General features: G+C 40.3%; 1 protein-coding gene across 1 annotated transcript in view; it reads left to right on the top strand.

Moving 5' to 3' along the window:
• Positions 1 to 1,724: 1,724 nt before the first annotated feature.
• otogl (otogelin-like) overlaps positions 1,725 to 25,868 on the top strand; it is a 198,979-nt gene continuing 174,835 nt past the window's right edge. The window contains exons 1-11 of the mRNA XM_078568563.1: positions 1,725 to 1,821; positions 9,235 to 9,333; positions 9,716 to 9,870; positions 9,970 to 10,091; positions 12,702 to 12,907; positions 18,246 to 18,379; positions 20,609 to 20,715; positions 20,893 to 20,999; positions 22,674 to 22,799; positions 24,274 to 24,382; positions 25,203 to 25,249. Coding sequence (XP_078424689.1) covers positions 1,725 to 1,821; positions 9,235 to 9,333; positions 9,716 to 9,870; positions 9,970 to 10,091; positions 12,702 to 12,907; positions 18,246 to 18,379; positions 20,609 to 20,715; positions 20,893 to 20,999; positions 22,674 to 22,799; positions 24,274 to 24,382; positions 25,203 to 25,249 — 1,309 coding nt within the window. The remainder of the gene's footprint in view (positions 1,822 to 9,234; positions 9,334 to 9,715; positions 9,871 to 9,969; positions 10,092 to 12,701; positions 12,908 to 18,245; positions 18,380 to 20,608; positions 20,716 to 20,892; positions 21,000 to 22,673; positions 22,800 to 24,273; positions 24,383 to 25,202; positions 25,250 to 25,868) is intronic.

The following is a 25,868-nucleotide window of genomic DNA, read 5'->3' as shown; positions in this document are numbered from 1 at the left end:
TTTATAAAATGAGCTATAAATGAAATCTGGAAAAATCACCAGGCTCGTTTCTCAGTTACTTTTGTAATGCAAAGACTGACAAGCAAAACAAAAGCACCGACAACTATGATAACCCCAAGTCAGTAAGTAAAAATATCAGATCAGCAGGCCCTGAATCCACAGTGGAATTACAATGGGAAAGGTTGTCTTTAAAAAACGAATTTGCTAGTCATCCTGTGCTCTGGTGCAAAATTGTTACCTTTGTGCTCTGGTGAATATTAGGTGCTTAATTAGCCACTGCTTAAGATCACTAAGTGGTCTTTATATCCGTTCTACCTGCATCTGTTTATATGCCGAAAGATACTTAGACAAGTATTTCGTATCTTTTTAAAAGGACTTCATTGTGAAGGGTCAGCTCCTGGGCAAAACCAATTAAAAACGTAAGTGACTTTAACCTCTAATTTAGGAAAGAAATTATATCAATTCGTGCTGTTTTAACTTTAAATATACGGAAAATGTATAATCAAATATTACAGGTCTGGTTCGATTGTTAATTTCTAACACGGTATTACACATGCCAAAGCCAGGTATCATGTATTTGATGGAGGCAATTTTGTTGTATGGTTATAAAGAATGCTTTTTTTTCCCCCCACAGGAGCAGATTTAATACAATTCGCCAGAAACGGAATCTCCCAGCAGTAGAGGTATGCTTTAGTGTCGTAGATGAACTATAAAACAATCCTGACTCTACAAAGAACTCTTTGTATAGCTTGCAGCAAAAAATACCTTTAAAAGCTGAGGTTTCAGAAAATTCTGCTTAGTTCAGAAATTTTAAGTAACATTTGGGTTGTTAACTTGCTCCTGGTTTGGAAATGTCTTTGGAAATCAAATCTGATCTTCGTTGGATAAAATGCCAGTGCTAAAGTAATTTATGGAGTGGAATGAGTTACAGTACATTCATTAACTAGGAGGGCTTGACATTTCCAGGGGGAGAATTAAATGTTCTGAAAAGGGCAATGGAGAAAATTTGAAATGATTAAAAACATCAATATGAACACAAATAACTTTATTGGAATCACACTTGATCATAATGTTTTAATGCATTATGTTACAAATATTTTAATATTACTGCTTTAGATAAGGATAGCAGGAATTAATTTGTTACTATGAACACAAAACACTTTAATTCTTTATGTAGAAATCAAACCATCCAGAATCTCTTTAACTAGAGTCACCTTTGTATAAAGAAAACTAAGCAGTTTCATTGTCTTTGGCTAATGGTTCCTTTCATACTTAAAAAGTAAATTAAAAAAAACATTAAAAAGTCTGTGTTTATAGACATGGTCTAAGAAGAATAAATCAGTAGGCTATAACATTTCACATGATTAATGTTGTTATACTATGAGTTCGGCACCAATGCCTTGCTAGTGCTAAATCAATATACAATAATGCTGAACCTAGACTTCATCCAGCAGATTACTTCAGGTAAGATATTCTGAAGCTGACAATAGTGATTTGGCAGTTTCAGTAAAACAGCTGAATTTGGCATGATAGATCAGAAAGTAATACACACCATGACATCAAATGTCATGACACCAAGCTATTTTTTATTAGCAGCTTGTCCTCTACAGCAGAATCTTTTAACGTTAGTGGTCAGGGCTGAAGTTCTTGTAAGGTGCTGCATACCTGGTATCGAAAGCACGTTCTTCAGAGCTCAGGTTCACTGGATTACCCAGGTGGTTCGCATGGAGGATTCTTGCATAACGAACGCAGCATTTTACAGCCAGCTGAGCACAGGAACCCACACCATAAAATTCACTCTGAAAGCTAATCTCAGAGCCTGTAAATTGGGCCCCATCACATGGGAAAAACAACTCTGGACAGGTCCAAATAGGAAAGTCTTTGTCATCGGCGATCTCAATGAATGAGGAGAACAGAATAAGGTTCCCGCAGGACAAGTGAGCATTCTGCAAAGCCAGTGCTTTCACCCACCACTCCAACAGTGACTTCATATGTAATAATTGCAATTGGATCTGCAAATCAAGATTTGGTTTAACGTCACATATGAGATGACACCAACTTAGACAGTGAACGTAAATAAAAACAGAAAATTCTGGGAATACTCAGCAGGTCAGGCAGCATCTGTGGATAGAAACAGAGTTAACGTTTCAGGTTGATGCCCCTTCATCAGAACTGAACAGTGAGCAACTGATCCCCTTGCTGAACTGCCAAAGTGACAATAGAATCCATTAGTTAGGAGTAGTTCAAGATGTATGGAAAACCCCCTTAGGAAATGCTCTGTCGGCCACCACCTTCTGAACTGTAAACTGCCCACTCCTACCTCCATTATATCACCTGTCTCTGCCCCTGGTGCAGCCCATCTGCTGCTGAAACATTGATGCTTCAGGCATGACCATTCCAATTCCCTCCTGGTTGGCCTCTCATCTTCCAACCCCCATGAACTTGAGCTCATCCAAAGTTCTGCTGCCCACATCCTAACTCACACCAAGCCCTCTTCATGCATCACCCTTGTACTGTTTGATCTGCACTGGCTCCCAGACCTCGAATGCCTCAATTTAAAAATTTGAATCCTTGTATTCAAAGCCCTCCATGGCTTATCCTCTCCATATATCTGTAACCTCCTCCAACCCTAAAATACTCCGAGTATTCTGTGTTCCTTCAATTCTGACCTCTTGTGCATCCTCAATTCCTTTGCCACACCATTTGAAGTTGTGCCATTAGCTGTCTAGGTCCCAAGCTTTGGAATCCTCTCCCTAAACATCTCTGTCTCTTCACCAGTCTCTTCTTTAACTCTCATTTTGATCACTTATCCTAATGTCCCTTTCTTTGACTCAGTGTCAATTATTTTGTCTGATTACGCTCCTGTGAAGTGCCTAGGAACGTTTTAAAGGTGCTGTTTAAATGCAAGTTGTTTTGAACTGTAGGAACAAGCACTGAAGGTGAGAGTTGTTTTAGGAGGATCTGGGTCATGTCTCCCTCTGGAACATTTGGTAATTTTCAGGGTAGATTCATTTTATTTTCCTCCTGTCTCACCTTCTGTCTAGACAAAAACAGTGCACTGATGTGTCCTGCTCCTGTCCAGGCCCAGGCCGAGGTGGAGCAGGATTTCCTATCCTAGTTCATTTGCATTAGCCATGGGGTCCATCTAGCATTGGCTTGTCATGTAGCAGAGCCTACTGGTGATAGAAAGGTAGGAAAATGAGGTGCGGCTGTGTTTTGGACCTTCAACATTGTAACTTTCTGGTTTTTGATAGAGATAAACTAGGCCAAATTGAAATTGTGATCTCGGAGGAAGGAAATTTAACTTTTTAAGGAAGTTCCTACTTCCAGTTCTTCCCACCTTGAGATCCTCGAGTTGTCAGGAGCTTAGGGCAAGCCACAGAAATTTATTTTGTTCACCTTGTGAAATGGTTTCTTTCCAGTTTCCTTATATTTGTCCAATGACAAATAGATATTTTCCAGGGTCAAGAGGCAAGAAAATAGAGTCGACCACGTCTGCTGCATTGACTATATTGTATTTATTGTTTTTTTGTTACATAACATATTATTTAGATAAACTAACTTACCTTAGTGATCAATCATACTGAGGTTCATTTCGTAGGATATCTTAATTCTTAATTACTTCAGGGAGCCAATACAAATATCTGCTCTCTATGTGCCTGCTAATCTTCCTATTTCTCAATATTTTTCTCTATTACTCTTATGCTGAGGCTACAAATTCTGTTTTGAAGCATTCTCACTTGTGTTTATGCTACAGAACCATGTGGCAAGATGGCTCAGACTGTCCAACATTTTACTATTTTTGGTGTCTTGTTTACACTGCGGGTGTTTTCAGGCTAAGGAAGGAGAAGACACTGGCAGAGGCAGAAAAACCAAATGAATGCCACTGGCTCACATTCCTTTTTTGTCTAAGACACCATTCAACTAACATTGCAGGAACTATTTGTAAATTGGCTCTTTGTGCTATGGGTCTAAACTGAAAGAGAAAAATTTATAATTAAAAAAACCTTTGCTTCATTTAGCAGCAATATATGAGGGCATAAGGCCCATGAAAATGTTAAAACTTTGAAGGATAAGAGAAATAAAATAGAGATGCTGGAAAAGTGCAGCAGACCCCACAAAATCTGAAAGGGAAAAAACAAATTAATGATTTGGAGTAAAAGACTAATCCTCATAACTGATAATGAGTAATACAACTAATCCTTCACCTGTCTTTACTCTTTCATGTTCTGATGGAACTGATATGCATTCTCAGCATTTTCTGTTTGTATCTCATTTTTTTTCATATCTGAATAATGTTAGACTTGGAAGTTGGAGGCAGCCTGATAGAGGTGATGATATTTCATTTTCTATCACAAATTCACCTGTGGTGCACTCCTGCATAAATTGTGGTAGAACTTGTAACTTCAGAACATTTAAAGGAAGGTGGATTTGGTCTATGCTAAGAGGTTAATGTGTAAAATTAAAGTACATTCATTTGGTGGTAATACATTGGCATGGATTGAGAATTGATTAGCAGACAGGAAACAGAGAATAGGAATAAATGGGTCTTTTTTGGAGTGGCAGGTGGTGACTAGTGGGGTACCACAGGGATCAGTGCTTGGGCTCCAGCTATTCTCAATATATATCAACGATTTGGATGAGGGAACCAAATGTAACATTTCCACATTTGCTGATGACATGAAACTTGGTGGGAATGTGAGTGATGAGGAGGGTGTTAAGACGCTTCAAGGTGATTTGGACAGGCTGAGTGAGTGGGCATATACATGGCATATGCAGTATAACGTGGATGGGTGTGAAGTTATCCACTTCGGTAGGAAAAACAGAATGGCAGAGTATTATTTAAATGGTGATAGATTGGGAAATGTTGATGTACAAAGGGACCTGGGTGTCCTTGTACACCAATCACTGAAAGCAAACATGCAGCAAGCAGTTAAGAAGGCAAATGGTATGTTGGCCTTCATTGTGAGAGGACTTGAGCACAGGAGCAAGGATGTCTTACTGCAGCTGTACAGGGCCTTGGTGAGACCACACCTGGAGTTTTGTGTGCAGTTTAGGTCTCCTTGCCTAAGAAAGGATATACTTGCCATAGAGGGAGTGAAGGTTTACCAGACTGATTCCTGGGATGGCAGGATTGTCATATGAGGAGAGATTGGGCCAACTAGGCCTGTATTCACTGGAGTTTAGAAGAATGAGAGGAGATCCCATTGAAACATATAAAATACTGACAGGGATGAACAGACTGGATGCAGGGATGATATTTCCTCTGGCTGGGGGTGTTCTAGAACAAGGGGTCACAGTCTCAGGATATGGGGTAGACCATTTAGGACTGAGATGAGGAGAAACTTCTTCACTCAGAGGGTGTTGAACGTGTGGAATTTTCTACCACAGAAGGGTGTGGAGGCCAAGTCGCTGAATATATTTAAGAAGGAAATAGATAGATATCTGGACTCTAGGGGTACAGGGAGAGTGTGGGAGTATGGCGTTGAGAAAGAGGATCAGCCATGATCATATTGAATGGGGGAGCATTGAAGGGCCGAACGACCTACTCCTGCTCCTATTTTCTATGCTTCTAGAAGTTATTTTTAAAAATGTTATAGTGGCAATTGGAAGTCACTGTTATACCTTTTAAATGTATGTGGAATGTTGGAATAATATTTGTAATTGGCAAGAGTAAAACATTTTGCAAACCAATTTAAACACCTGGAGTCATGTGCCCTTTGTTAAGAGTTGAAGTAGGTTACATGGTTGGGGAAATATTGTTGCTCCATAGGTTACATATTCACCATTGCATTTTGCATGCTGTCATTGATCTTTGAGTGACAGAATATTTCTTTTATGTCCTTAACAGAATTATAGCACAGCTATTGCTGAACATAGAAGTTTAACCTACAATTCTACATATCATTACTCTGAAGGTATGACAGATATTATGAATCACTTCTCCATTAACAATGTTGCTTCTCACTTATTGACATTCTAATGATATATGAATTGAGGGATAATCATGACTATCATTATCTCCTTACAATAAATTGCAAACCTGATGTCAAGTAATTGTGTTTCATTGTTCATTTGCACAGGTATTGATAGATTGAAACTAATTATCACCAAAGTATTTTTTTTACAAAAATGTTCAGTGTTACCCTGAGATATGTCATTTGTAAAGATGCAGATCTAGGTGTAACACTCAGGATAGATGATGGCCAGTGCCCCTGATTAATTAGACAGTTTGTTGTGAGCAGCCTCGATGTGAGACCCACATATTAATCAATGAGCAAAGACTTAAATTCTCCTGTGGTGGAGAGGTAGCTTTTGCCTATTCTGCTTCAATTTTTATTCTACTTCCAAATATTGCTGTAAATTATTCTAGTATGACCCTTGAATTAAATCAGCGCTGAATTTTCTTTTAATGAAGCAAACATGTAGAGTGTTGTGAAGTACTTGGAAGAAGCACTATTTTGGCTTGAGAGATGTTATTGTGCTATGACAAACATAATGCTCTGAGACAGCACTCCAAGGTACAAATAGAGCAATTGAGACACATGGACAGTTACATTGTTCCACTGGCCTGGGGGTGGTTGTACAAAAAGAAGAGCAACTAACAGTACTCTTGTTATATTGCAGACTGAAATACTGTGCTCCCATGGTCAAGTTTATCTTTTTCAGAGCACTTTTCAAAAATAAAGTAGCAAACCTGCTTAATTTGTAAACATCCATGGGGGAATGGGGACATTTCAACAAACCGCCTGAACAAATTTTAAACACAAATTTCCTTGCTGGAGTTACACTGTGCATGGTATCAAGCTCAAGTTAGATGGTCTGCCCAGGAGAGTGTCATTCCATTACACTTGAGAGTTTGATTGGGACTTGACTCCAGGCTTGCCCTGTAACTTTTCATTACTTGACAGGAATGAAAAGGTGAGAGTATAACTGTACCTCAAAGGATTGCAAATAAAGGGAAATTTACAGATAACAGCTAGATCAAGAAATAGAATTACAAATCTGAAAAAGCACTTATAATAAAGAGAGCAACAAGAGGAACTGGAGTAGCACAATAGGCTTGATGGTCTCCTTGTATTTTAGAATTTCTATGAGTTACAGATAACAGAGGTACATATAAAACAATAGGGCATTTGCAACAGTAATGAATGTAAATCAAAAATCAGGGTTGCTTAGGGTGTTATTTCTGTATCAGAGTGAAGTGGTGCCTGCTTTATCGTGTGGCTAAAGTTGCATTCTTAAAACAGTCATGTCCTTTGTTGACCTATACTGTGTTGTAGAGCCAGAAGTGTGTGTGAGAAGCATTGGTTTGGCTCGAGAAAACCTATTATACTATGACAAACAACAGAGAAGGGGAAAAAACAAAAAACAAAAAACTACTGCGGATGCTGGAAATCCAAAACAAAAACAGAATTACCCGGAAAAACTCAGCAGGTCCGGCAGCATCGGCGGAGAAAAAAAGAGTTGACGTTTCGAGTCCTCATGACCCTTCAACAGAACTGAGTAAAATTAGGAGAGGGGTGAAATTATCTGCTCCTATCACTGTCTGTGACATCTTTTGATCATCTGCTCCTATCACTGCTTGCTTGTCCCTACAACCACCCCACCTCACCAACTTCTCTCCCCCCACCCCCCCCCACCCCCCACCTTAAACCAGCTTATATTTCACCCCTCTCCTAATATTACTCAGTTCTGTTGAAGGGTCATGAGGACTCGAAACGTCAACTCTTTTCTTCTCCGCCGATGCTGCCGGACCTGCTGAGTTTTTCCAGGTAATTCTGTTTTTGAGAAGGGGAATGCTCTGGGGTCACTTGAAGGAGACAGTCCCATATAGTTCAGTTTTGAGAGTGCTAAACATTATTTAAAAGATTTAATGAAATGGTTCCTAGAAAAGAATGATGCATTATAGTGGGTGGAGGAGGAATTTATCCTCTGATTTTCTTTCTGCTTCTCTGTGGGGAAGTTCTTGGCTTCTGCTTGGCACCTTCTTTTGAAGGTACAACTGAGACCATAAACTTAGTGGATGCAAATGCTCATTCTATCATTAAATGGCGTTAAACATTTTGAAGTAAACTAAAGGTATTAAATATGAGCTGCAATGTCAATGTGTATTTTGCATGTGAAATAAAACACTGGTTGTCAAGCAAATTTTGACCAGAAACTGAACTGGACCAGCCATATAAATATTGTGGCTACAAGACCAGTTCAGGGGCTGGGAATTCTGTTGAGTGTAACTCACCCCCTGACTCCCCAAAGCCTGTCCACCATCTACAAGGCACAAGTCAGGAGTGTGATGGGATACTCTCCACTTACCAGGATGAGTGCAGCTCCAACAACACTCAATAAGGCACCCTATCCACAAACATTCACTCCCTTCACCACCAATGCACAGTAGCAGCATGTAGCATCTACAAGATGAATTGCAGCAACTCATCAAGGCTCATTTAGCAGCACCTTCCAAACCCATAACCTCTACCACCTAGAAGGACAAAGGTAGCGGATGCATGGGAACATGACCACCTGCAAGCTCCCCTCCAAGTCACACACCATCCTGAATTGGAACTATATCACTGTTCCTTCACTGTTGTGTGGTCAAAATCCTGGAACTCCCTTCTTAACAGCACTGTGGGTGTACCTACATGGCATAGACTGTAGCAGTTCAAGAAGGTAGCTCACCACCACCTTCTCAAGGACAATTAGGGATGGGCAATAAATGCTGGCCTGGCTAGTGATGCCCATATTCCATGAAGGATTAAAAAAATCATGTTATTAATATGTTTTAACAAGAAATCTTTGAAGCTATAAAACAAATATGATGAAAGGCATTGAAGAAGTAGTCATTTGATAGTACAGAACTTGGGTATTGCTGAAAAAGAGATATGCTGCCAAGGCTTTTCATCTTGCACTGATTAGGACTGTTCGCAAGAATATCAATAGTAAAGGGAACAACAATTATACTGCATGAGTCCGCTTAATTAATCAGAGTCCACTTGCCAACCAACCAGCACTCTCTTCTCATGCAGTATAAATTATTGTTCCCTTTACTATTGGCATTCTTGTGAACTGTCCTGATGAGTGCAAGATGAAAAGCTTCAACAGCCTGTCTCTTTAATCAGCAATATTTTAGAAATAATTTGGGATGTGTTGGGATTTATCTTAACTACAGAATTTTAAAATTCAATGTTGTTATTGGCTATTTCTGCAAAATTGAATAATTCTTTGGACTTCCAGGTGTTTGTTCACAGGACTGTCTCAATGGTGGCTTTTGCAGTGAGGATGATACATGTGACTGCAATGAACGTCAAGCTAATGGAAGTCGTTGTCAGACTGGTCAGTGTCAGAATACATTGAGGGTCTTTGAGAACTGTTGCTATCCTTTAGAAAAAAAGACTGCTTTAGTTAATAACTTATTGCCATTAACATTTGTGCACTGTCTCTAACATTTTTTCTAAATTCAGGAAAAGAAATAGAAACATTGTGTTACTGATAGGGAAACTACATTTGCTTCATTTAAATGACATGATTTGTGTGTTATAATTATTGAAACATGTACATTTAATGAATTTATGTGAATCACCCTTTGAGCTCAGGCAGTCTGCTCTCCCCGTAATAAATAAGAGATTGCAAAAAGTAGATGTTAGGGCCAATGGCAAAAAATATATTTCAGTCCTAGTAAAAAAATAACCAAATGCTCCAACTTTTATTTCTTTAGTTCCAAATCTTGGCAAGGATAGAGGAGGAATATGCAGATCATGGGGCCAATACCACTTTGAAACCTTTGATGGTCTCTATTTTTATTTTCCTGGAAAATGCTCTTATATTCTTGCAAAAGATTGTCGGACAACAGAGCCTCAGTACATGGTGGAGGTATGGTGCAATTGAGTACACCAGAGCAATTACTGTATAGATGTCTTGTGATACAGATGTCTTGGTCTCATTGCTTTGTTATTATCTTTCTATATTTAGATCCACAACAGTAATGAATGTGCATCTTCACACTATTCTTGTTCAAGATCTATAAGCTTGTTTTTTCCAAATGAAGAGAAAATAACTATCCTGGGTCATTCGGTTACAAAAGGAGGAATCAGGTGAACTGACCATTAACATTTTTATTTAAAAACATATTTATGGCTGGAGAAGATTTCTGCTGTACAAATTTGTATTGAAATGATTTGTGGAATTTCAGAACACTCAACATGACCACTTTGTGTCTCACTACTTATATATGCTATTTAGTTTTTGCAAATATCATTATCTTGGATTTCCAGGGATTCTCTAGGAGGTCGGGGGGAGGGCGTGCAGGGTTGATGGAAGGGTGTTAGACACACAATGAAATAGGCAGAGGCCCCTTGTGCAATGAGGTGGGAGGCTGCTGGCCCTCCCACCTCTTTTTGCAGCTGTGCAGCATCCTTAGCACTGGGCTGGTGGTGAGAAAATTTGACTCCTAAATGTACAGAATTTCCTCTACTTCCCATGGCCGCTCTCTGCTTTGTTTGGTTCTGTTCCACAGACATGAATTATACAGAGGACACACACATTAAAAATTAAATAAGCTGGGAGTAACTTGTTCGCACAGCAAGTCTCAAACTGTAGTGGGTGTTGGGTCAGACGATGGGTGGGATTTTCCACATCCGCTTGCTGCTGGGATCTTCCAGTCCCACCACAGTTCAATGGACTTCTGGCTGGGGCACCGCCTCGCCCGTGGTGGGTCCCAACCACGAAGGGGCTGGAAAATCCCGTCCATCCCTAAGTGGTACTGTTTCTGGCTTTAATATTGGTTTTATTTGTTCCACTTTATTTTAAAAACTTTTATTTGAGTACTTGCTTCAGCAAAGGTAGAAGACCTCTCTGACCCATTGTGCTAATATTGCCCAACAGTTGGAATTGCTGTGGAACAATGGTCTGAATTTTTAGGATGGTGGGGTCTTGTTTCCTGCCACTCAAAGAGTCAGCGGAGAACACATCCCTGCCAACCCCGACTGCCCTGCAGTCAACTTACGATCCAATGAGCATTGAATGGTTGCAGGCAGGACTTGTGCCCCTCACTCGGGAGGAAGTCCCGCCTTAGAGTCCTACTGCAACAATGCTGCAGTGGTGAGAAAAGGAAGTTCAAAAAGACATTGGAGACAAAGTCTGGGAATTGGAGGACCAGGTAAGTTCAGGGAGTCTCAGGGCGAGGAGGGTAAGGAAGGCCTGGTGAGGTATGAGGGAGGCAAGGGGGGGTGCCCGACTTCAGGAGGGTGCTACTGATGGAGGTGTCTCCCCCCCATGTAACTTTGATACTGTGATGCATTTCGGGCTTCCTCCACTGAGGTTCGATCTTCCTACCAGCCTAAAAATTGAGGCCATTAATTGGCCACTTAAGGGCCTCATTTGGGCCAAGGGCAGGCTTCCTGTCTGAGGCATGCCCACCCCAATGTAAAATTGCTGTGTGGTCGGGGCGGGTGGGAACCCCGGGGGGGGGGAGCGGGTGGGAACCTGGGGCGGGGGAGGGGAATCCTGTCCCTTGAATTTCACACTTCGCCCCGCCACCTAAAAACCCACCGGTGAGGGAGCGTAAAATTCTGGTCAATGTCTTCTTAGTTAAATCCTAGGCAGACATTGCTCCTATGGTATGTAACCAGGCCCAATTATTACTAAGTCTGATATTTGTTTTGCACATCACATTTCAGGTGTCATAATTCAAGACATGACACTGGTATATTTACAAAATTTCTGTGTTACACTGGCAAATGATACTCAAAAAACCAAGAACAAATCACAACTGAGCAGGCATGGAACATATGAATCAAAAGTAATAAATAAGTCAAAACTATATTAAGTTCCAATGGGAAACTGCTAAGATGCATAGAAACAATCAAATTCCTGTGTGCAAAAAAGAATGGGAAACAATTCAATGTTCCAATTTTTTTTGGAAATCCTGTTGGCCACATTTTGGACTTTATCTAATGTAAGAAACTTGCCACTGGAAATATGCTTCAGAGCAAATGTCAAACCTGTGGCAATTCTGGTCTGCTGTAACTTTTTGCTATGGTTGATAACCGAGGCAGAAGTCTTTGGAGGTCCAGTTCAGGATGCCTGGATGCCTAGGTGTGCTCCACGTCAGTTAGCGTGGAGGGCGGTGTGTCTGCTTTGCTCCCCCTAGTGTACCAGCTGCTCAGTACAACTGAGAGGAAGAGGAAACTGTCAACCTGGGAGCTCCCTCTTCTGGCCATGTCTTCACTCATGTCAGGGACCATGTTTGAAGTGGACAAAAGCTCCAACTCCAGTTGGCACCCTTGGATAACTCCGGTCCGATGTCAGGATAGAGGGAAGAGAGAGACTGGAAAATTGGTTCTAATATTTTCAGATTTATCTTTCTTTCCTGTGAGTACTCTGGTAACTTTGGTCCTGTTATACAGAAATGAATTGAGTCCAAAGAGGTTACAACTCATTAAATAGTAAATATTCCAGTAGAGAATGGGATCTGACATATTTGCTCATCTTGTGGGACTTCTGTTGCAATCTTGGAGGCCTCACATTACAACCATCCTAGAAGACCCATAGATCTTCAAGATCCAGTGTGTTCCAGACTATACATGACCAACACCACTGGAAATCTGCTAGTTACTATTATTGTTGTTCTTAGACACTATTCTAACTAATTATAGGTATTATTCCTTTATAATCATGATAATTTTAAAAAACTTTTTTTAAAGATTACCATTGCCTCAGACTGTTAGGCATGCGTTCTTTGAGAGGCTAGCTGACTACATTCTTGTGAAGACAACATTTGGATTTTCCTTGGCATGGGACGGATTCTCTGGTGTTTATGTGAAGCTTACAGAAGAGCATAAAGGCAAACCTTGTGGTCTGTGTGGTAATTACAATGGAGATATGTCTGATGATCTCAATGCAAGTTATAGTAAGTAATTTTTGATGTTACATTTTGCCTTCTTTAAATCTACATTCAAAACCCCACTGTTTTCTTACAGAAGATAAACATCTAACCTATCATCGTTGGTGAGTTGGCTGCTAAGTAATGGGTGAGATAGGATTGACTTGCACTCTAATTTATCTCCTTCCCTCTCCCCTTTATATGAAAATTTATTAAATTATTTGTAGTGAGGAAGTACATCCTTCCTGTGGAGAAGTGGAGCCTAAACTGATAGACTTCAAAACTTACCACGTGGGGAAATCACAAGACCAAACCCGTGGCCTATAACACTGTGGTTGAGGAAGACAGTGCAGTAACTTTTAATTCAATGTTAATAGATAATTTACTTGTTTTTAAACCTGTTCCATCGTATTTGTCATAAAAATACATTAAAACTCTATACTGAAGCATGGTATGGCTAACACATTGAGTTAGAATACTGAGGCCTGTGATTGAATGCTCATAGAACATATGATAGCTCTAAGTGTTCCAAATTAAATGAATTTTTGTAATGTCAACTGAACTCTTCGTGGGTACAAATCTTGATCATAAAATTATGGTAATTAACATAATTTTGGTCATAGTCACGGCTTCTGTGGGAATAAAAACCTCAAATGGGTGTCGTGCAGCATGCTTTTCTAGATTTAGATGTGATAAGTGAAGCTAATTCCAATACAAACATTGATAGCCCTTGCTTCGCTAGTCACAACAGGATAGAATTTGATCTAAAAAGGAATAATGTCCTTTAATTTAGAATGGGATGATTCATGTAAAAGTGTTAATATACCTCTGTCACTTGTGGATCCAACAGTAAGTTATGACTTCACACATTTAAGGTACAAGTACTGTTTTGTCCATTGTTAAATGTAAGGTGAATTCAATCATTTGTTCCCAGCATATTTTAGTATCGTGAAAACTCTGGTGCTTTATGACATCCACTCCACTCTTGAATGATCACAAGGTTTTCATTTTCTCCCTGGAAATTGATTTTGAGTGTTGATTTAAGTGAAGATGTTTTCCTGGCTGATGGCCACAAGCAGAATTTCACCATTTGGAATATCTCCTCGACCTACTTTTGTGGCTTACCTTGAAATAGATTTTCAGATTTGCCTTTTCTATACTGTGTGAAATTTTGTATATTCTTAGAATCATAAAATTCTACAGTACAGATAGAAACCATTCAGTCCAATGTGGCTGTCCTCTGCCAAAAGATCTTTTTTATTCAATATTTATCCACTTTCCTTTTCAAATTTATGGATTCTGCTTTTATCACAGTTCCCAAGAGGGCATTCCATGTCCTAACAATTTCCTGCATATACTCTCCCTTTGTTCTTTGGTGATGATCTTATGTTGTGTCCCTTTAGCTACTGAATCATTTCTATAAGGCTTGGAGGTCTGTTGCCAACATTCAAGGCTAAAGAGTCCCAGTTTATTTAATCTTCCCTCACATCACAGTTCTCTTTATCCTCTGGTGCTGGAAATCAACTATCCAACTCTTTAAATGGTTTCCGGCTCCTGATTATTTCCCTTGTCTTCAGTAATTAGCTAAACTTTAATTGTAAGAAATCCTCTCAATTTACTCCTGTAATAATTGAAAGAGTAGGTGTAACAAGCCTTATCAAAGAAACTACTACATCACATCTGGACTGCCATATATAGAGGGAGCAAATTCCTTTGGATTATCATAATCACTGTAGATGATGGCAGCGAAGAGAAACATTAAAGGTGCAAACTGCTATTTTTGTGATAATTTCCCCAGTTTATTTTCCCTATAAAGTTAACCCAACTCAAAGAGATCTCTGTGAATGGAATCAGTAATAGCATCTTGATTGACACACCATCATCAAGACGGTCCCACCCTTGTTGCTAGGCAGTAACAAATATTACAAGCAGTGCAGCGTCCTGTACCTTAAATGTTACACTCCATAGTCTACTGACTTAGCAAATGGGGACACATAAATGGATTTTTAAAACTTGATGGGTTGCATCCTAGGATGCATCCTAATTAAAGGAAGTAGCTACACAAATAGTGGATGCACTGGTTGTAATCTTCCAAGAATCCTTAGATCTGGAAAAGTCCCAGAAGATTGGAAAACTGCCAATGTAATGCCCTTATTCAAAAAGGGAGGGAGACAAAAATCAGGTAACTGTAGGCCAATTAGCTTAACATCTGTCATTGGGAAAATGTTAGAGTCTATTATAAAGGATGTAATAGCAGAGCATTTAGAAATACATAATATAATCTAGCAGAGTCAGCATGGCTTCATGAAGGGGAAATCATGCCTGACAAATTTATTAGAATTCTTTGAGGAGGTAACAAGCAGGATAGGTAAATGGGAACCAGTAGTTGTAATATATTTGGATTTCCAAAAGGCGTTTGATAAGGTACCGCACATACTTAATAAGATAAGAGCCCATGGTGTTGGGGATAGTATATTAGCATGGATAGAGGATTGGCTAACTAATAGATGACAGAGTTGGGATGGGATAAGGGGGGTATTTTCAGGATGGCAACCTGTAACTACTGGAGTGCCGCAGGGATCAGTGCTGGGGCAACAATTATTTACAATACACATTAATGACTTGGATGAGGGCAGTGAATGTACTATCGCCAAGTTTGCAGATGACACAAAAATAGGTTGGGAAGGCAAGTGGTGAGGATGACACAAATAGTCTGCAGAGGGATGTAGACAGGTTAATTGAGTGGGCATAAACTTGGCAAATGGAATTGAATGTGGGAAAATGTGAGGTTATGCACTTTGGCAGGAAGAATAGAGGAGCTGAATATTATTAAAATGGAGAAAGACTGCAGGAAGCTGCAGCACAGAGGGATTTGGGGGTCCTCGTGCATGAATCACAAAAAGCTAGTATACAAGTTCAGCAGGTAATAGGGAAGGCAAATGGAATGTTGGCCTTTATTTCAAAAGGAATGGAATATAAAAATACAGAAGTCTTGCTAAAACTAAACAGGGCACTAGTTAGACCACACCTAGAATACTGTGAACAATTTTGGTCCCTTTATCTAAGGAAGGATATACTGGCTTTGGAGGCAGTCCAGAGAAGGTTCACTAGGTTGATCCCGGGTATGGAGGGATTTTCTTATGAGGAGAGGTCATGTAGGTTGGGCCTGTACTCATTGCCGTTTAGAAGAATGAGGGGCGACCTTATTGAAACATACAGGGCAAGATCTTCCCCCCCGTTGGGGGGTTGTGCGGGAGCAAGCATGAGCGGGCGGGTTCCCAATCAGCGTCCCCGGTTGAGTGCGCCATTTAAGGCCCGCCCAGCTTGCGCTCCCTGTGGGTTGGGGGGGGATTCCCTGAGCCGGGAGTGCGCTCTTTCGCGCATGTGTGCGGAGGAGCGCACAGATCTCCCTGAGGCAAAGTGCTGCCTCAGAGAGATTGGCTCAGGTTTCAAACATTGAATAAAGATGAGAAAAAAATTATTGACATATCCCCTCTTGTGACACTGTCACTTGAGCTGGGACAAATCAATTTCTTTTATTTAGACATTTCATACAAATTTTAATACCCTCATGAAACCTCATCCCGCCTGTGGATGAGGCTTCATGCTTTTACTGAAGGTTGCCTGGACTCTTCGCCTGCCCACCAACCTTAAGGTTGGACGGGCAGGTCCATTAATCAGCTTAATTACTTTTTTAATGGCCTTAAAAGGCCTTTTACAGTTCGGCGGGCGCACAGCCAATTTGGCTGCATGCCTGCCGAACTAAAAATCTAAGTGACGCAGGGTGACGTCACCCCGCATCATTTTATGCATTGGCGAGTGGGCCCCACCCCCAGCTCACTGACCGGAAGATGCAGCCCATAAGATTCTTAGGGGGCTTGACAGGGTAGATGCTGAGAGGTTGTTTCCCCTTGTAGGAGAATCTAGGACCAGAAGGCATAAGCTCAGAGTAAGGGAGCACCCATTTAAAACAGAGATGAGGAGGAATTTCTTCTCTCCGAGGGTAGTGAATCTGTGGAATTCTTTACTACAGAGGGCTGTAGAGGCTGGGTCATTAAGTATATTCAAAGCTGAGATAGACAAATTTTTAATCAGTAAGGGAATCAAGGGTTATGGGAAAAATGTAGGAAAGTGGAGTTGAGGATTATCAGATTAGCCATGATCTCATAGAATGGTGGAGCACACTCAATGGGCTGAATGGCCTACTTCTGATCCTATGCCTTATGCATACCTTGGGATAGTACGAGATAGAAAACCTCCTAGTTCGTTCTTGTTCCACTGCAGCCCAAAGAAGCAAGTTCATTCCCAAGGAGTTTCTTCTCAGCTGAGAATATTTGGGTAGAGGATTTGCAATTGTGGGTCCAGTGCTTTTTCTAACATTACTTCTACCAATTTAATCTTGGGGAAAATGACCTTTAAAATAACCTATCTGACCTGAAGGACAATGGGAAAGAGAAATCTTGGAAGCTTAATTTTCCCATGTTAAATTCACATTACGAATCGAAGTAGCCCAGTAACTGCATGTTTTATATTTTCCTCTGCCTCTAAAGGGCAACAAGGGAACATGATTGCTTGCATTTTATTGATGTGATTGTATTGGCTGAGAAAATAGTGGGTCAGCAATGTTACTGGCCTCCAGTGATCGTGGAAACAGATGCATTTAGTAGCAAGTCTTGTCTGCCATCACAAAAATATGTGTAGCTTGGATACGAACTTCTTGACACAAAGAATAACATTGAAGGTACAATGATGTCAAGAACCAGTTCATTCTGTTGTACCAATCAAGGAGAATGGTCCCGATATGGGAGATGAGAGAAAAAGAGAAGGAAAAGCTCGCTGTTTTTATGGGCCGAATTTTCAAAGCCTGATGGGTGTGGCACGGGGAGGGGTGGGCCCGGACACCAATTTTCAGGAATGTTTCTGCTTCGGGGCCATTTTGGAAAAGGTAGTTTGGGGGTGAAACAGCCTATTAAAGAGCTGGTTAAGGCCCCGATTCTGTCATTGACTGGAACCTTCCAGTTGCCAGGCGAGCACAGTGCAGTTGCCAGAGCATGGCCGATGAAAGGAAGTAGCTTTCCAGTGGCTGACTGGAGGGCCAGCACTCCAGATGGCTTGTTAAACCCCTCCCCCGCTTTAGTGTGACTAATAAATGGCCATAGCCATGGCCACAGGCCACCCTGAGGAGGTTCTCTCTCTCTTAGCACCGTGATTCTGATGCCATGTATTAAAACAATTACTTTCTGTTTTATAGCAGAAATTAGGACTGGGGTCCTGGGAGTGTATCAATATCTACAGGAGGTCTCTCACACAGGGAAGTTTGCAAATCATTGAATTAAACTAATGCCATTGCATTGATTTTTTTCAGGCATGCTGACTGAAGACGTTGCTATCTTTGGAAACAGCTGGATGTCCCAGTCGCCTTATGAAGCCCCATGTGAATCTGTCTCACTCGATTTCCCTAGTCCATGTCGAGACAAAGGAGCAATAATTAATGTTAGTGTCTTTTAAATTACTGTATTAATGAAAATCTGTTGGACTTTTAAAATTATGATTTTGAATACAAGTAAATAATATATAGGAGTACTTGGGTTTATATGGCCCTTTATCATTATCACTTCTCAAAACTTTTGGAGTGTAGTGACTGTGAGTTGACATGGCAACTATTCTATCCCAACAATGTATTACAAATATTTGTAAGGTAAAAAAGATAGTTAACCACTGTCTTGTTGTAGTATTGGTTGAGGAAGGAATGTTGACTAAGAGCAATGCCTTTGGATCTTTAATGTCCATCTGAAGATGGATATGACCACATTTTAACCTCTCAGCCATTGTTAATGGAGCATTCCCTGAGTATTGCTGTAGCAACAAGCTGACATAGACATGATAGGCAGAATGGCCTCTCAACTACATATTTTATGGTTCTGTGATTATGATTGAAGTATTCCAGTGGTCTCAAACAGCATGCTATTCAAATCCAAAAAAATGTTTTGCTTATGGTGACACTAATTTACATTGAAAAATCGGTGCACGACCCAGGTGTGCATAAAGAGAAATATTGATGATGGACCTAGGAGCAACTTTGGAAAATAACATGCACTGTTAAAATTTTGAAAATAGGCCTGATACCTGTGTTTGGCCCTACTGCTAAATTTGTGAGGTCTGTATTTATGAGATCCTAAAACAGACATTAGGACCTTAAATATGTAAATTAAGGGCCTAGAGCCTGTTGAAGGATCCCAACAATAAATTAATTGGTGATGAACTGGGCAGGCCTGCCCCCTCAGAATTCTTCAACTGGAGTTGCGATTAGTCTCCACCATGTAATCAACTCCAATCCCCTTTCAGTGGCTTACAGCGGGATAAAGGGCTCCACATTGATGTCTTTATTTAGATGAACTGCCTGTGAATGTGGCATGAGGACAAATTGCTCCTCAGGCCTGTTGGTTTGGACGTGCACAGTTAAGCAGTGCCTAGGGATGTAGACTATTATTTGAGTTTAATTACCAGAATTTGTTTGCCTAATAAATCGTAAAATATCTTGGTATAAGGTTTTTTATTTTGAATGATATACAGTACATATAATTACTTGTGTCTTGAAAGGTTAATTTATTAATCCAAATTAATTTCATGAGAGGGTCTCGTGTCAGCACCTTTAATAATTTACAAATTAATGTAAGTTTTGCAGTTTTGGGCACCTGTTATAAAAAGGACAATAAAGTCATAAAGAACATACAATGTAGATTGACTAAGATGATATCAGGTATAGAAAGCTATGAGGAAACACAAAGATACTGAGATTATATCCACCGTAACAGAAGGCCAAGAGGAGATTTAATAAAGGTGGTGGTTTGCTTAAGTCCTGTTGTGGGTCTCAAACCCATAGCTTACTGACATAGAAAATGGGTGAGGCTATTCTGTCCTTCGAGCTTGTTCAGTCATTCAGTTAGATCATTGCTGATCTGTTTTATCTGCCTTTGTTCCATATTCCTTGATCTAAAAAATCCTATTTAGTCTTGAAAATTTCAATTGGTGTAGCCACCACAGCCTTCGGGGGAGAGTGTTCCTGGTTTCCACTAACCTTTGTGTAAAAAAACGGCTGTCTGATTTCACTTCTAAATGACCTAGCTCTTATTTGAAGCTTATGCACCCATAGGCGAGAATATTGCTTACCAAGCCAACCTGACATAAATTAACAGAATTACCTGGAAAAACTCAGCATGTCTGGCAGCATCGGCGGAGAAGAAAAGAGTTGACGTTTCGAGTCCTCATGACCCTTCAGCAGAACTGAAGGGTCATGAGGACTCGAAACGTCAACTCTTTTCTTCTCTGCCGATGCTGCCAGACCTGCTGAGTTTTTCCAGGTAATTCTGTTTTTGTTTTGGATTTCCAGCATCCGCAGTAGTTTTTTGTTTTTATCTCTGACATAAATTAACACTGCTCTACATATTATGGCTATATGAATTAATTGGTAAAAGGGAATTCTGTTAGTTTTATGAAGATAAATAATATGAGGAAAAAGGCATAAGGAAGATTTTTAGTAATGCATGCTGATTTATTTTATATTTTATAATCAAGAGTTGCATTCTGACCACTAAGGTTAACTTGTCAACATATTCTGAAAGCTATGCATAATGGAAATTATTGCATAATATATTCATTTTGTAGATTTGTTTTATAAAAAAACGCCACATGCTTTTATTAAATGTCGCTTTTTAAAATTTAATTTAGGATATCATTGCAAAATGTGAAGTTCTAATGGGTTTTCCCTTCTTTACTTGTCGTGAATTCGTTCAGCCTAATTCCTACATTGCCAGTTGTATTAATGATCTGTGCATGTAAGTATTAAATTCCTAACTCAATCTATTACTCTTTTCTCAGTAAAATATTAAAAATTGTGTCTGTTTCATAAGAAAGCATATTTATGTTTCATTAGTGAATATTAAAAATTAATTAGATGGTTGATATAAAAATAATGTTAGGTGGCAAATAAGTTTATTATTATTGTGAAACAGGATTGATGACAGTGAAACCCATTGTCGTGCAATAACAGAGTACGCCAGGGCATGTTCTCATGCAGGATATCCCTTAATGGACTGGAGAGATGATTTTCCTGCTTGTAGTGAGTTTTGTTCTTCTTGTTTTTAGTATCATTACTTTTGAATATTAAAGCACACTAACATAGTATGATCTCTTACAGTGACATAAATTATTGACCAAAATAAAGAATTCTGAAATATTCTGCGTAAACATTTATTTAACCTAATTTGTGAAAAAAACGTGGATGCAAGGAAGAGAGCAGATTTTGCATAAACTTTTAATATAATCTAGGTGGCTGTAAATTAGTATGTGCCAATTGCTCAGACATAAAAAAAGGAGTGAAAGCATACCAATTTAGCAGTTCAGAGGCCTGTGGTCAATCTGTGTAGGTGTTTGGCCCACTGCTATTTTACGGCGTCTTTATTTTAGATGTCTGAAACCAGCATTAGGACCTTTAATTGTGTAATTAGGGGCCTACCGCTTGTTGAAGAATTCCATCAATAAATTAGCCGGTGATGAAATAGATAGACCTACCTCTCTGATATCTTCAGCTGCAGTTGTGATTGATCCTCATCACGTAGTCCATTCCAATCCCCCTTCAGACACACTGCGAGGCATGTGGTTTCGCATTGAAGTCTTCGCTCAGGAGGGCTACCTGTGGATGTGGCCCCGAGGCCCAATTTCTATCAATTCTCTGGCCTCTCAGTGTGAACATGAACTGGCTGAGAACAGACCCAGATGATTATTTGAGTCCAATTACCAGAAATAATTTTCTTCACATAAATCATAAAACATCCCGGTGTCTTCTTCTGTCCCCTGCCCGATGGCAGGCCCAACCCACAGCACCACGAGTAGGACAAGGAGGCAGGTCCTGAATCCAGCCCTGCAACAATGTGGATCAAACCCCATGCTGTTGCACCAATCTGATCCACACCAGCCATCCAGCCAACTGGCCCCCCCCAAGAAGTATGAGTGGCTGTGGTAAACCTGTTGTAGCCTGGAACTATGGATCGGAATGGTAGAGGTTCCAATTTCTTTCTGTCATGTGGCTGACCAGGAATCTCTCCCACTCTTACCACCTGCGATTGGCATATGTTGGAAGGATTTACAAGTTGCCATTCAACCTGTTTGACCACATTATGAACACACCTTTGTTGGCCATATGGTCCTGGAGTGGGGCTTGAACTGAGCTTCTGGCTCAGAGGCAGGGATGCTACCCACTGCACCACAAGCCCTCCAATATCTTGGCATAAGGGTGATTTATTTTGAAGGGCATGCATATGATTATGCATATTGTCTTTTTGAAGGTTAATATGTTAATCAGAGTTAGGTGCCTGAGCGTCTTTAATGGTTAATCTTGATTTTCAGTATTTGAAGTGATCTACCATTACAACAGTGTTATAGATTCTTTTCTCTCCAGGTTTGGAGGTTATCTCCTCCTCTATTGCCTGACTGGAATGAACTTGACACCTGACGTAGCATGAAACTATGATTTTCTATTCATAAAGATAGACTAGTATTTCGTAAAGGGGGACTGTCGCCACATAGATAGTAGAATAGTCAGAAAAGCCATGCTTCATTTTATTTATGATACCGCCTCACATAGATGGCAGGATGACATTTTTGCACTGCAACAATGTAGATGGACACAATTTAAATCCTTGTTTCATGTTCTCAACTTTGGTAAGTTTTTCCTATTCATGTTCAAAATTGTGTTGTGTCAACGATTTTGTGATGAATTTGTGCTATATTTCAGCTGAGCAGTGTGAAGATAGTTTTGTTCATCACGACTGTATTAGTTGCTGCCCACCTACTTGCACGTTTGAAAAGGAATGCTTGGGAAGTAGCCTGCACTGCCTAGATGGCTGTTATTGCCCAGATGGTAAGACCATTTCACTCCTTTTTGTAAATGTTCACTTAAAGAAAAATGTTTGGCTTTCTAATTGTCATCCATCATTCCCTGACTCAGAGTGACACGTGCCTTACTTGCATAGCTCTAGAGCTGGGGGAAAATACTTGAGATACAGGTTGATTTTTCTTCCACTGCTTTCTAAGTTCAATGACCCAGCTAAACCTATTGTAAGGGGAATTGTGCCAGTGAATCTATGTTAGTCACTGCGTGTATAGTACATTAGTAACACCAGTTAGTAAGATTTCTTTCAGCTTCTACATCTCTCTGAACATGTGGCATCAGATATTTATGGTGGAAGTTATACTGACTTGACATGCAGGGACCAGGTTGGTCAGAAAGCTGTGCAGAACCTGAAAATCAGAATTACCCACACTCTGTGGAGCTTTAACTTCACAGCATGTCTCTGATGTCATGGATTGGTTCCCAACTTGGAGGCCTAGCATGATTGACAGGCTGGGCCTTCGGTCAGACAGCGACTGTGGAATCAGTTATTGATGGCTGCAGCTGCAGCTAAGACCATGCCAGAAATGGGGGAATAGACCAAGTTGGGAGAGTGGGGTGGTCGACCAATGGCAGGAGTTGACCAGAAGGTGGGTGGAGCTGGTCAAGGGGTCGGGCGGCCCATCATGATGTCGGATTTCGATGATGGGGGCGCGGGTGGGTGCTTGGGTTGGAGGAGGGTGGGCTACCAATCCCGGGGGAGGTTGGGGTCCTCATGGTTGGGGGTATCCGAGGCCTTGTGGAGTGGGGGACATAGGGGAGATTGGGCCTGGTGAGGGGGAGGGGTGTAGAAGGGAGTCAGAGATCTTAGGGGAAAGGTCATTACAGGGGACCCAGTGCAAAACTATGTTAAAATGAAACTCATGACACTAAACATGAATACAGGCCCTATTAACTGACCAAAGTTAGTGGAATGACTTAAAAAGGGGCAACTTAAAATGGGGACTTAATGTACTACAAGGCACAAATTACAGCTATGTTCACATGTACTTTTAGTGCTAGTAACATCTCTCTTCGCTTTCAAACAAACTACTGTGAATTTCCAGCATTTCATGTTTGAGGTTTCCAGAATTCACAGTTGGAAATGATTACTATCAGCTAACTAAAAATACTGAGCAGCTACTGGGCATGGGTAAGGGCTGGTGGAACCAGTTATCTTCTGTGTTAAGGCTGGCTTCTGACCTTTTTAGGAGATGTACAAGACCAGCATTGTAAGTCAAATCAAAATATGTTTTATTAGCACTATTAAATTTAACAAAATGTAAAGCACAACTGTAAAATAATTTATGAAAGTAGCTGTAGTATCTGAGGAGGAGCATTTTAGACACAAGATGTGGGCGAGTGTGAGTTTTTGTAGATTCTCCAATAGTGTCCACTCTGTCGACTTATAAAAGGATGAAACATGGAGTAATTATTTTGTGTATATATTTCTAATTTTGTTTAGGACTTGTCATGGAGAATGGAACTTGTATATCTGTATCTAACTGCCCGTGTATATACCATGGCACAGTCTATCCTATAGGATCTCATTTACAGGAGGGCTGCAATATGTGGTATGTTTCTATATAGAAAGACTAACTTACTGACCTCAATGGTATGTTGTGGAATACTAAAAATGAGAAGCAGTAAAAACAATTTTGCCTTAATTGTGTATTAGTTGGCTAATTTGTTAAACCTTTAATTACTTTTGTAGTCATTAAATATTTTTCTTCCCGTCTAATTTAAATAATTCATGAGGTTCGTTAGTATATTTCCATATTGTAAGTCAGGGGCAACATTTTCCCCCCGTTAGGGGGGAAGTGCAGGAGCGGGCACAGGTGGGCTCCTGAACGGTGCCCCCGGTCGGGGTAAAGAGCGCACAGATCTCCCTGAGGCTAAGTGCTGCCTCAGGGAGATCAGCTCAGATTTTCAACTTGAAATACAGGTGAAAAAAAAATTCCCCTGCCATGTCCCCTCACGTGACACTGGTACATGAGTTGGGGCATGCCCATAACTTATATTTTAAAATATTCTGACATTTTAAAATCCTCATGAAACCTCATCCCTCCCATGGATGAGATTTCATGCTTTTTCATGCAGGCTCCCGGCTTGCCCGCCAACCTTAAGGTTGGATGGGCAGGTCCATTAATGAGTTCAATTACATTGTTAATGGCCTTAATAGGCCATTTTCAGGTCGGCAGGCACACTATCGACTTGGCCTGCCGACCTGAAAATGTGAATGAAGTAGGGTGGCGTCGGGTTGCCCGCCTGACATCACCCCGCTTCATTTTACGCATCGGCGAGAGGGCCCCGTCCACGCTCGCTGACTGGAAGATCCTGCCCCGGATATAGTGTTTAGATGTGAACAATAACAGGCATGTTTGATGTTTGCAGCATTTGCAGTGGTGGCGTTTGGAACTGTACAGACAATGATTGCCCAGGTAATAATGTTTCCTTTGTCAGATTTTGTGTACCTGCTTAACACAATAATAAGGTAATCTATCACTATCACCTAATTAGGTAGGTTGATTTTTTTCAAATTTCACAATGAAGAAAATTGATTTTTCTCGAATATTTCCAGTAAATGTCAGTTAGGCTTTTTAGTAGCGCTCTCACTTTAGTCAGAAGGTTGTAGTTGACATTCCTTTCCCAAATTTGATGACTAGCCTAGAATGACATTTCAATGTAATGCTAAGGAATTGCTGCATTGTCAAAGGTCCTGTCTTTTGGACTGAACATTACATCAAAGCTCAATGCTGCAGTTCAGTTAAATATAAAATATCCAATAGCACTATTTGAGGAAGAGCAGTGGACTTCTTTCAGTTTCCCTGCCAACATTCAATCAACTTGATTAAATGGTCATTTATATAATTTGATGTTTTATGATCTCGCTGTTTGCAAATTAAATGCCGCACTTGGCTACCTAACAATAGTGATTATCTCAAAAAGTAATTCATTGGCTGTGAGGTGCTTTGAGATCTCCTGAGGACCTGATAGACACTCTATGAAAGCAAGTTCTTTCTTTCTATGCTTAGGAAAGTTTGAAATTCTCCAAAAAAA

This window comes from Cetorhinus maximus, chromosome 22, assembly GCF_964194155.1.
Source record: "Cetorhinus maximus chromosome 22, sCetMax3.hap1.1, whole genome shotgun sequence".
Classification (NCBI taxonomy): Eukaryota; Metazoa; Chordata; class Chondrichthyes; order Lamniformes; family Cetorhinidae; genus Cetorhinus; species Cetorhinus maximus.
This window is presented reverse-complemented; position numbering and strand designations above follow the sequence as displayed.